Below are 13,134 nucleotides of genomic sequence, written 5' to 3' on the forward strand. Positions count from 1 at the left end.
ATGGCCCTATATGTGACAAAAAAAAACACAACATGCATTAAAAATTATTTTGGCAGAGCAGAAGAAAAAAATATAGGGCCATGAAACTACCACATGGGTAAAAAAGGAAAAAAAATATATTAATTTATACACACACACCCCTTTGAGACCAGGGTGTTTCCATCCAAAAGGACCAGACACTAACACACACACACACACACACACACACACACACACACACACAGCTAAAAGGTGTCTGGTCCCTAAGGGGTTATTCTGTTGCTTCATATAGACCAAACTCCAAGATCAACCATATTAAAGGTACAATCATATGGGGTGTATTTTTACACTGGCGGTTATAGTTTCTCTCTCCTTTGGATCATCACACGCTGGTACTATACATGATCAGCACAACCCTCACACTTTCATGCGGTGATACGGCCTCATCTTGAATAGTGGTTTAAAATTTAAGATTTTCAAAAACTTCTGCAATCTAGGGTATAACATATGACCGCTCTGTGGGCACACTACAATCGTCATATTCCTATACCGAAATACAAACCACCAGAGATGGCAAACAACATCTAGGGAGGACCAATACCCATAGGACTTTCCAACAAGGTACGCTGAGGATCACAAGCAAAAGGCCAAAATATGCTATTTATATACTAAAGGATTATGGACATACAATATAGTAACCTCTATGCTGACTATTGCCTTGCATGAAAAAAAAAAAGTTAATTGCACTTCATAAATGTCAGCGGTAATACTAACAGCTAAATTAGGCGACAATGACCTGCTGAGGGATGTGACCTGAGGAGCAAATATCTCACAAAATCTCTCCCTGATACACAAGATGAGCCGCCTGGCTACAGGCTGACAGATCATCTGCTCTAGTTAAAAGGACTCCTGTGGATATGGGAGCAAAAATAAGCAGGCTTTATTACGGCCATCAGCTGGAGATACTGTGCAGCGACAAACTAATCTGCATGGACTAAGAAAAAGGATGGCACAACAGGTAGAAAGCTTTACCATACTATGGTTTATAGCACTAATCTAGAACGGCACAGCATTATTATATAAATATAATTAACTAGTGACATACATAGTATGCGAGGCTGAAAAAAAGACACATATCCATCCAGTTCAGCCCATCACACCCCAATGTTGATCCAGAGGAAAGCAAAAAAAAAAAACCCCAATGAGGTAGAAGCCAGTTTTGCCCATTTAAGGGAAAAAAATTCCTTCCTGACTCCAATCGGAATAATTCCCAGATCACCTACCTTTCTGAAGTCATCAGTGACTATAAAATAATATTGTATCACTCAAGAAAAGGCATCAAGGCCCCTCTTCAATTCTTATTGAATTCGCCATCACCACGTCCTCAGGCAGAGAGTTGCATAGTCTCACTGCTCTTACAGTAAAGAACCCCCTTCTAGGTCGGTGTAGAAACCTTCTTTTCTCTAAAGGTAGGGAGCGCCCCCTTGTTACAGTCACAGTCCTGGGTGTAAGTAGATGCAATAATTTAATAGATTTATGGGGGCTCTCTTAACATGACACTTGACGAGTCCTCATTCCCTAAATAATAAGGCTCTGAACTCTAAGTGTGTGTTTACCCTGGATGCCTCTCTAGTCACAATGCTGGACTTTTACTGTTTACTGTGAGGAATAATCTGTGAAAGGTTCACAGCCGGAGACCTTCCCAAACCTAAAAATAACCCCACGTGTTTGGGCAGCAGTTGGCAAGCCAAATTACTGCTTTACCCGCTGCTTTATTTCCTGCAGACACCATGAATCTAAGGGCGAGTTTACACATGCAGATGTGATGCAGGCATGGTCCAGGTTCTTGTATGTTAAACCTGCATGTATAAACTTGGACAAACTGCATTTATTTGCATTTTTTTTGTCATTTTTACAAAAACTGCATCTAAACCCTGACACCTGTAAACTCAAGCATGCATGGGGCTTTATGGTGCCTCTTTTTTTCTTAAATACAAAAACACTGCGGATAATTTCCCAAAGCAGAAAATCAGCACCAAATGGTGTGCAATAAATCCACACCATGTGAACGTATCCTTATACTCTTCATCTAACCCAATTTATCACTAGGCTATAACTAAGCATTCTGATCGGTGGTGATCTGGCCTACTGGACCGTCACCAATCACCAGAATGAAAGGTTCAGTATCCCTTCGCCATTTCTGCACTGTCACTCTTAGCCAGGCCTGACATAGGGAACAAATTAAATGGAGCCGTGTTTTAGTTCAGATGTCACAGAGCGTTGCAGGACAGGAAATGACTCATTCCGAGGATTGCTGGGTCCTGACAACTGGAGGAGGTTAGACCAGTTATGCCAATAGGACACTTCCTGTGTGTATGAGCTGCGCCAGAGAGGGTCAGGTGCAACTTGCATCGGAAAGTACATGGACATGTTTTCTTTAAAGGACACCATGCATAGACATGCATTAGATCTCCCAATTCTCGTACGTGATACGGACAGGAAAAGGGCAAGCAATCAGTTTTTTCACACGAATGATTGGTCCATATGAAAGAATGTCAATCTATATAGGCCGTAATGGGGTGGTGTGCTGCCCGCAAACTAACACAGTCAGCACATGGTCCAAATATGCTGGAGGCCTTATGGTGCGTTTAGATGGAACGATTATGGTTCACAAAATCATTCAAACCAACTAAGGCCGGCTGCACACAGGCATATGTGCATTGCGGAATCTGGAGGAGGCGTCTGCCTCCGGATTCTGCAGCAAATACCGCCCATAGCATGCTATGGAAAAGTGCTTTTTCCTGCACACAAGTGGAAATCAATTGCAATTTTCTGCTGCCGGATGAAAACAAAAACAAACAAAAAATCGCAGCATGCTCTATTTTTGTGCGGTGTCCGCATGTACAGCTTCTATTGAAGTCAATGGAAGCCATCCGACTCGCAGACCTTCGCAGTTAGCACTGTGTAAAAAGTTGCACGACCCGTATCATCGTCTAGCGATTGTCCGGGAAAATCTGTACTGCGCAGGTCAGACGGTTTACTATCTCGACCATCCGAAGTACAGATAGAGAAGACAACAGAGGTACGCAGGGTCATTATACGGGCACAGGTTCGGATTCCACTGCAGCATCCCACATCCAGAATCCGACCCGGTTGTATGCAGACGACCAATAATTGTTCCATCTAAACACAGCCAACGACTAACGAAAATCGTGATGTTTATGATTTAGTTTCAGCCGGCATAAAAATCAGCGCCGGCGCGTTTACTTGTCGGCAGTTCAGTCTTTCAGATAGAAATGTGAAATACGGAACAATAAGTGAATAATAACCGCATGACTCTACAAGAATGGTGCAGTCTAAAGAGGATGCACAAGAGCGGACGAGCTAGTGAGGATTCTCGTTTTACCTAAAAGGGCCATTTTGCCAAAGTTCTAGAAACCAACTTTTTTTAAACTTCAGATGAAACGCCAACATTCTTACAGATCCACACACTCAGCCTGAGGTTACTAACAGTCTGGGCAGTTTCCATGTAGTAAGAAATAAGAAGCTTTACTGGTTTTTTGAGGTGTATTCCATCAGGAAGGCAAACTCCTTCATAAACCGCTGACATAGGTGATTCTTCTCTGGTGATCCAGACATCATAGTTAGCCAAACGGGTTCTGATATCCGGGGCATGGTGTACAGGTTACAGATTGTTGTCCTGTGGATTAAAACACAGATCAGATGAATATCTATATCTTAGTAGTAATCTACTGGAGAAGTATTGCTCATGTATGTTATGTGTAGAGGAAAATGGCATCTCTTGCTGGGAACAATCACAAGTAATCTTGTAGAGATGATACCTTTTAAAGGCTAACAAAAATACATGATTTTATAGTGAGCTTTTGAACCGCTCACGGTTCTTCCTCAGGCAAAATTAAAAATAGATCCGGCATGTACATATGTATGCGCGCACGTGCATTAAAATATATATCACATATACTCACTACCTTCATCCACAAAGCCCTACACAGCGCAGCACCACCCTATATCGCCTCCCTCATCTCAATCCATCAACCAGCCCGGGCTCTCCGCTCTGCTAACGAAACCAGACTGAGCGCCCCTTTAATTCGAATTTCTCATTCCCGCCTCCAAGACTTCTCCAGAGCAGCGCCAGTCCTCTGGAACGCACTACCAAAGGCTACCCGAGCAATCCAGGACTCGCAGAACTTCAGGCGTGCTCTAAAAACGCACCTCTTCAGGGAGGCATACCGAATTCCCTAAACAAACCCCTCTGTACTCCGCCTGATAACATGCTCCCTGACCTACTGACTGCAATCCCTGCTAGCCATCATAATTATATTATAATATATATACATACATACATACATACATACATACACACACACATATATACACATATATATACATACACACACACACACACACACACACACACACACACACACACACACACACACACACACACACACACACACACACACACACATACATTTATGACAAGGCACAGACATGAATGTGATTAGTTTGCACTTAATAGAATACCCCAGCAGGGTGAGTAGAAGACTAGAAACATACTTAAATAGTGCACGGATAAAGATGTGAAGGACACATGGAATATTACATCTAGTACATAGAAAATGACTGATGAAATACAGACACGATAATACAATGTAACCTAATCCAGAGACGCTGTGCTTTTGCAGCAAATTGTCCTATTATTCCCAGCTGCAAACCATGAGAAGTAGGATTAAATAAAGTGCAAGATCTAAAAGGACTGACACAAAGGATTGGTTCTAGTTCTTAGCACAGACATTACTTTCACATGCTCACAGAGTGATTGCTTCATTTGTCGATGGAGATTCGTGGAAAAATTGTATTTCAGAGACTTGGCTCCCGAGCGAGAGGCATTCTATACCCAACATACAACAAGCGTCCCACGGAATATTTATAGGAAGAAATGTAAAGTACACTTATAGGGCAAACCAACTGCGATAAAGTCCATCTTTTCAGAAGGTGTTAAAGTATGTTTGCCCAGAGCAGATAGACCGAGTCTTGTGATACATTATTTACTATTCTGGTAACCCTGGCTGAATCTGCTGCTGATAGTGTTTCCTCCAAGACAGATCAGATTCCCTGGCTGCCCGCCAGCAGACATGTGACTGCAATAAAGGGAACCCTCCATACCAGAAAGGAGAGTATTAATGGCTCACAGACCAAGGGCAGGGCACAGCGGCTACGTGTACACACGCTCACACCCTGTTTCCCGGATCTTTTAACTCTTTAAACAGAGCACTCTGCCCGTCATGTCAAACAATGTCAGAGTTCGCTTGGTCAGTCTGTTTATACAGGCGGATACATTGTTGGCACAAAGGAGAAACTTGAGTCTTTCGCTGTATAGGTGAATGAGAACGACGGGTATTTAATCTGATCGATTAGTGAACGAGCCAACGATTATTTAAGCCTGCATAAAATGAACGAAAAACTAACGGTTTGTCGCTCTTTGTTGGCTCCATTTACGCTAAACCATTATAGTTCATTTTCATTTGTTGATTGTTTCAATAAAAGCTACCCAGAAAAAACGCCCTAGCCTGATCTTTCAGGATTTTTGGGGAGTCTTGAAATATAAGCCCTACCCAGAAAATAAGACCTAGCTACATTTCTTAAAAAAAAGAAAAAAAAAAGTGGATTATACCCACCTGATAATCAGGTTTCCAGTAGTCTCCACGACAGCACCAATGAGATTGCCTCCTCCTGGTAGGACAGGAACATACTGAGAGGTTAAAAGCTCCCCCCCTTCCCCACTTTCCTCAGTGGATTCTAACGAATTGCCGGGGCAGGAGCTAAACTTAAATTTTTTCCCCTAACCGGGGTTTTTTAATTTTAAATTTATTATTTTATTTTTCTAGGGCGGGAAAGGTACGGGTGCTGTCGTGGAGACTACTGGAAACCTGATTATCAGGTGGGTATAATCCACTTTTTCCCCCAGTCGTCTCCACGACAGCACCAATGAGACGTACCAACTAAAGTTTATTAGGGTGGGATTGCTGCCGAGAGGACTTTGCGGCCGAAGGCCATGTCCTCGTCCTGCTGCACTTTTACCCTATAGTGTTTAGTAAACGTGTGGGGTTTTTTCCAGACTGCGGCCTTGCAAATTTGCTCGACCGAGGCTGAACTGTGTTCGGCCCATGAGGACGCTACTGCCCTTGTGGAATGGGCTTTAAGCGCTAACGGGATCTCCTTCCCGAGGGCTTTATAGGATTCTATGATGGCCAGGCGGATCCACCTGGCTATGGAACTTTTCGCTGCTTTGCTACCCTTATTTGGGCCACTGAACTGGACGAACAGGTTGTCATCCCGCCTCCAGTGGCTCGTTGTATCTATGTAGGTTAGGACTGCTCTCCTAACGTCCAGGCAGCTTAGGGTTCTTTCCTCCTCGTTTTTTGGGTGGCTGAAGAATGAGGGGATTATTATATCCTGGGACCTATGAAAATCTGACACTACTTTCGGCATAAAGGCCGGGTCTGTTTTAAATATTAGTTTGGTGTCTGTAATTTTCATAAACGGGTGGCGGATGGACAAGGCCTGTAGTTCGCTAACCCGTCTTGCGGATGTAATGGCTACTAGGAAGATGGTCTTGATTGTCAGCATTCTTATAGGTAGCGCTTTGATCGGTTCGAATGGTACCGCTGTCATGGCCCCTAGAACCCAATTAAGGTTCCAGTCCGGGAACAGGTTTATGGGCCTAGGGCGTAATCTAGCTGCTGCTGTTAGGAACCTGTGGACCCATCTATCGTCTGCGAATTTTGTGTCGTAGATAGCGCTAAGGGCTGAAACCTGGACTTTTAGGGTGCTCGGGGAGAGGCCCATCTCTAAGCCCTCCTGCAGGAATTCTAAGATTAGCGGAGTGTCGGGGATAGAATCCCCGCGATCCCTTCCCTGTCTCCATGAGGAAAACTTTCTCCAGACCTTCTGGTAGATCAGGTGGGTCGTCTTTTTCCTACTGGACATTAGGGTTTCTACTACTTTCCCTGAGAATCCTTTCTGTCTTAGCGAGGATTCCTCAAGAGCCATGCCGTTAAATGGAGTTTGTCTAGGCCGGGGTGGTTCAGTGGCCCCTGCGATAGAAGATCCGTCCAGGTAGGCAAGGTGACTGGGTCCTGGACGCTCAGTGTTGTCAGAAGACCGAACCAGCTTCTTTTTGGCCAGAAGGGGGTCACTAGGATTAGCGTGCATCCCTGGGTTCTGAAGTGTTGTAAAACCCTGGGGATTAGTGGTATGGGAGGAAAGGCGTAGGCCAGTCCTTGTCCCCAGTCCTGGCCCAGGGCGTCTACCGCTATCGGACGATCTCCTGGCCGGAGGGAGAAAAAGTTGCCTACTTTCGTGTTCTCCCTGGTTGCGAAGAGGTCCAACTGTGGGGTCCCCCACCGGTTGGTTAAGATTCTGAATGCCTCTGGGGAGAGGGACCACTCTCCTGGGTCTATCTGCTTCCTGCTGAGGAAGTCTGCTTTTCCATTTAGTGTCCCCTTTAAGTGGGTTGCCGTGATCGAGAGGATCCGGCCCTCCGCCCAGTGAAAGATTTTCTGTGCGATGCTTTGCAGTGGGGGAGATCTTGTGCCCCCTTGGTGTCGTATGTGAGCGACCGCGGTGACATTGTCTGACAGTATTTTTATGTGATGGTTCTGTAGCGAGTTGCCCAACTGCTGTAGAACCTGCCAAACTGCCTGTAGTTCTCTGAAATTTGAGGATTGTTCTTTTATCCTCTGAGGCCAGGGACCCTGAAAGAATTGGTTCCCCACATGCGCTCCCCATCCACAGGCGCTTGCGTCTGTTGTGATGTGGATGGCTGGGTTTTGTAGCCAGTGAACCCCTCTCCGCAGGTTCTCTGGGGATGTCCACCAACGCAGGGATGTTTTTGCCCTGTTTGGGATGTACATCCTTGCCCCTAGCGAGGACTGCCTTTTGTCCCACGAGGATAGGACTACGGCCTGTAGGGCTCTGGTGTGGGCCTGGGCCCACGCTACTCCTGGGATGCATGATGTCAAGCTCCCCAGAAGAGACATTGCCTCCCGAATTGTGCAGAATCGTCTTCGTAGGAAGGTTTTGACTATTCTGCGGATTTTTTGTATTCTCTCCTCGGGTAGGTAGGAGCATTGCGATTCTGAGTCGAGAGTTATTCCCAGAAACGTCTTCTGCTTGCCGGGATCTAGGCTGGATTTTTCCCAGTTTATAATCCATCCCAATGATTGGAGAAGTTGTAGCACTGTCTCCAGATGTTTGGTTAGGAGTTTTTTGGACTCTGCTATTAATAGAATATCGTCCAGGTACGGTACTACTAGGATCGATTTTTCTCTCAGGTGGGCGGCTACCTCCGCCATAATCTTGGTAAAGATTCTGGGAGCTGAGGATATCCCGAAGGGCAGGCATCTGAACTGGTGGTGCTCTGTTCTTCCGCCCATGTCCACTGCGAACCGCAGATATTTCTGTGAATCTTTGTGGATCGGGATGTGAAAATACGCGTCCTTCAGATCGATGGACGCCATGTAGGCTCCTCTGGGGATCAACTTTATTGTCGAGGAGATGGTTTCCATTTTGAATCTCCTGTATCGGACGCAGGTGTTCAGGTCTTTCAGGTTTATTATCGTCCGGTGTTTCCCGCCGGGTTTTTTTACTAAAAAGAGCCTGGAGTAATAGCCCTGGGTTTCCTCGTTTCGCGGTACGGGAGATATTGCGTTTAACCGCTGCAAGTCGCGCACGCTTTGCCCTAGTAAATGTAGCTGTTTTTTTGGGGCTCGCGTGGTAATGAATTTCCTTCTGGGGATGGATACCAGCTCTATCTGGTATCCGTGCTGTAGGATCTTTGGGATCCATGGGCCCCCGCAGATTGCGGCCCATTGATCCACAAAGCTCCCCAGCCTTGCCCCTACGGGGATGGCGTCAGGGTCTTTGCTTCGGCTCCCCCTGATGGGGGTTGAAGAGGATATTCCTTCCTCTGCCCCCCTTGGGGTAACTCCAGCGGCCTGTCTTGCCCTTGCCTCGGTAGGCCTCGGGGAAAGGTCTTCACTCTCTGTGGTTTTTCCTCAGGGAACCCTTTTTTCCTGTCGGCCGCCTTCTCTAGAATTTTATCTAGGTCCGGTCCGAATAGAAATTGGCCGTAGAAAGGGAGGGCACACAATTTGTTTTTCGAGGCCAGGTCGCCTGACCATGACCTCAGCCATAACACCCTTCTGGCTGAGTTAGCGCGGGCTGTGGCTTTTGCTGAGAGTTTGACGGTCTCGGCTGCGGCGTCCGCTAGGAAGTTAGTGGCCATGCGCAGTATGGGAAGGGAGTTAAGGATCTGATCCCTCGGCGTTTTGTTGGTCAGATGTAGTTCCAGCTGCTCTAACCATACCCCCAGGGTCCGCGCCACGCAAGTGGCTGCGATCCCTGGCCTAAGGATGTTTGCCGCTGCCTCCCATGATTTCTTTAGGAGTCCCTCTGCCTTGCGATCCATGGGGTCTTTTAGCTGTGCGGCATCCTCAAAGGGCAGAGTCGTCCTCTTGGCTACCTTGGCCACCGGGACGTCTACCTTAGGTATTTCGTCCCAGCTTGCGCAAGCTTCCTCCTCCAGGGGGTATCTCCTTTTTACGCCTCGAGCGGAGTAGGAACCTGCGTCTGGTTTACTCCACTCTCTCTGAATTATTTTAGAGATGTTTTTGTGGACCGGGAAGGTATGTTTGCGCCTCTCCCCAAGTCCACTGAATATCTCATCCTGTCGGGTCCGCGGCTCTCTGGGCTGTTCTATTTTTAACGTAGCCCTAACTGATTTAATTAGTTCCGTCAATTCATCTTGGTGGAACAAATATTTCCTGTAGTCCTCCTCCTCTGAGGACTCTTCGGCCGCCTGCTCCTCTTGCTCTGATCCGATGGAGTTCTCGGAATCAGAAGACTCCTCGGGAACATATGCCTTTCTTTGGCGTTTTGCTGGCGGTGCCGGCAGTGACGTTAGAGCTGATTGAACCTCTTCCTTCACCAGCTTTCTAACGTCATCCAGGAATCCCCCCGATTCCTCTCTGACTAGCCTAGCCACGCATGCCTTGCATAGAGGCCTCTGATACGTGGCTGGCAGTCTCGTCCCGCATTCCACGCACTTTCGCAGTTTTGTTCTGGGGGGGATGTCTTTTTTATCCCCCTGACAAACAAAGCATTTTTGCGGGTAAACATGCAATTTTTCCATACACAACATACTGGATATTTGCATTGTATTTTTGCCGCACTGGCTACTTACGGCCGCTGAGGCTGAGGTTTCAGCTGTCTCTGGGGCTGGAGCACTCATCTTTATACCAGTGCTGCAGACACCCTGCGACCTGTGATGCTGGTGTTCTGGCTTCTCTCAGGTTCCTATTTGAATTTTCGCGCTCCTGCGCTAGGCCCCGCCCCCTCCGCTCCTAATGCAGACGCGATGACGTCATCGCGCTGGACGTGAGATGCGGCGCCCCGCCCCCTGCCGTCAAAGGGCTTCCTGGAGCGCCGCGCTGTAATTTCTGCCGGAGGACGAGGGGGACTGAGGCTCCCGCTTTGAACCCCCTATGGGCCGCCGCGGGAGGAACCTGGCCCGGGGGTTACCACCCTGATGTGGCGTCCCGGGAGTCGTCTGGCTGCGAAGGGATGACAGGGTGAGCCACTGCCTTCCGATCCGCCTGTATGCTTTCGCTGGCTTCTCCACCAGCTCCTCTCATAGATCCTGCCTCCTGGCAGGACAGGAAGACACTGAGGAAAGTGGGGAAGGGGGGGAGCTTTTAACCTCTCAGTATGTTCCTGTCCTACCAGGAGGAGGCAATCTCATTGGTGCTGTCGTGGAGACGACTGGGGGAAAATAGGAATACATTACCTAGCAGGCTCAAACCAGATCCCTCCCACTGCTTTCCACAGCTCTAGTGTGGTACCCCTAGTCCTCAGCCGCCCATACAAGATCACTACCTGGTTACGGGATTCATAAATCCTGCCTACATGAAGCGATGGCTGGTTCTTCGGGCGCTGCTCAGCCAATCAATGCAGTGCTTGGTGTACCAATTACAGGCATAGCCTTGTGAAGGCAGGATTTATGAATTGGCTGAGCCGAGCATAATAAATCCTGCATTATGTCTGATTATCTGTTTTAGCTCAGCCAATTCAGAAATCCAGTCTCAAAACCGCGATGGCTGTGATTGGTTCATTGAGCGCTGCATTGATTGGTTCTTCAGACGCTATTCAGCCAATCACAGCCATCACATTGGTTCTTCGGGTGCTGCTCACCCAATCAATGCAGCGCTCAATGAACCAATCACAGCAGTGCTTGATGAACCAATGTGATGGCTGTGATTGGTTCTTCGGGTGCTGCTCAGCCAATCACAGCCATCGCTGTGATCTTGTATGGGTGGCCGAAGACAGTGGGAAACCCGCTAGAGCTGTGTAGAGCAGCAGGAGGGACTGGGCCGAGCCTGCTAGATATGTTAAAAAAGACATTTTCCGAAAAGAAAACCTTGTGCAAAAATTAACATAAGGCAGTGTCTTATTTTCAGGGAAAGCCAGCAGTAAATAGAAACTATACGATTAGGGAGGGAAAAGATTAGCAGAACATTTCGGTTTACACCAAGTTATATCACATGAACATTGCTTTTTTTATATACGCCCCTTTATTATATTCTTTTTAATAACAGACTGAGGATTCTACTGTAGCTTTAACCGGCCAAGGTTACGGTACTCAATGAGAGAAGAAATACAATTATGGAGTCTTCTATTAAAATCAACTTCCTATTTACGACGACACGGTGAACAACGGACAATGAAGACTGTGGTTTTCCACAATGCATCAATTATTATATTAACAATAGAAGAGTCACGTTCGTAGCCAGGTGCTACCAGACAGCTGCCGTGTTATAAAGTGACTTAAACACTTCAGCCTGCTTCCTGTTATTCACATCACGGGTGGAAGATGTTGTTGAGCAGCATCAACACAATAATACAAAGCTACCGAGTAATGCAGAGTATTCTAAACAGAGTTGTAGGGAGTTCTAGAGCAGGGGTCCCCAACTCCAGTCCTCAGGGACCACCAACAGGATCTCCTATGGTAAGAACACCTGTGGCAATGTCTGAGGCACCGACAATAATTACATCACCTGAGCAATACTGAGGAAATCCTGAAAACATGACCTGTTGGCGGTCCCTGAGGACTGGAGTTGGGGAACACTGTTCTAGAGTGTCACCAATAGTTCCCAAAGATGAAAATAAGTAATAGGAGGGAAGGGAAGCATAGTGCCTACAAGATCTATAGTACCAAGTGACCATAAATAGGCCCCTGAGCAAAGTTGTGGTAGACGTTATTAGTGAAATTCTGAGTAGAGCCCTACCAGGCCTACATTATGTACCTGCCCAACAGGTTATCAAACTGTTAATAAGACAATCTACAGGTATTTTGTGTCATCCATACAATCTCCCATTTGAACCCTTCATCCGTTCCTTTCATGGAATGGGAAAGCCATCTTTCTCCGTCTCACTGCTACTTAAGACTGAACAAGACGGCCAGTCTTTAGTATATCTATCCCATTGTCTGTGAGTAGCTCCCACTTTTTATTACTTTTTAACGAACTTACGATTACTAGAGTAGAAGAGTTGGAATAAATGTCTCCGCACTTATAAGGTTGTATCTCTACTAGAACGCTGATTAAAATTGTTTTGCTGTGTTAGGAACCAAAAGACCCCGTTACTGAAGCAATTTCAATTAGCGCTTCTTTTCCTAACCTCGTGTACTTAGAGACCCTCTGGTTTTGGGACTAAATTCTATTTTGGAACAAAAGAGGAGAGAGAATATTACCTGCAGTTCTCTGCTCATGTCCCTCAGATCTACTGCTTTGGGATCATGTTTTCAGCTGTCCAAGATGGCCATTGCAATTTTCCAACTACCCAATACACTGCTCTGTGACTGGCCAACACTGATCACATGAGCAGTGCTGGCCAACCAGAGAGGAGGCAGAGCGTATTGGTAGTCTATCACTACCAATGCACTGTGGGTATTAGGTAGTCACTAGTCAGCAGATTGCATCAGCCAACTTGGGACAGCTGAAAAAAAGACCCGGAACCAGCAGATCAGAGGGGCTTCGGGAGAGGAGAATAACAGCAGGTAATATAACTGTGCCC

The 13,134-nt window shown here is 46.7% G+C and overlaps 1 protein-coding gene across 3 annotated transcripts in view; it reads right to left on the reverse strand.

The window, feature by feature from the left end:
* The window catches only part of FNIP1 (folliculin interacting protein 1), a 97,939-nt gene that overhangs the window by 20,554 nt on the left and 64,251 nt on the right, over positions 1 to 13,134 (reverse strand). For all 3 annotated transcript variants that reach the window (XM_066591133.1, XM_066591132.1, XM_066591134.1), the window contains one exon: positions 3,533 to 3,679. In XM_066591133.1, the coding sequence (XP_066447230.1) occupies positions 3,533 to 3,679 (147 nt within the window). The remainder of the gene's footprint in view (positions 1 to 3,532; positions 3,680 to 13,134) is intronic.

This window comes from Eleutherodactylus coqui, chromosome 2 (assembly GCF_035609145.1).
Source record: "Eleutherodactylus coqui strain aEleCoq1 chromosome 2, aEleCoq1.hap1, whole genome shotgun sequence".
NCBI lineage: Eukaryota > Metazoa > Chordata > Amphibia > Anura > Eleutherodactylidae > Eleutherodactylus > Eleutherodactylus coqui.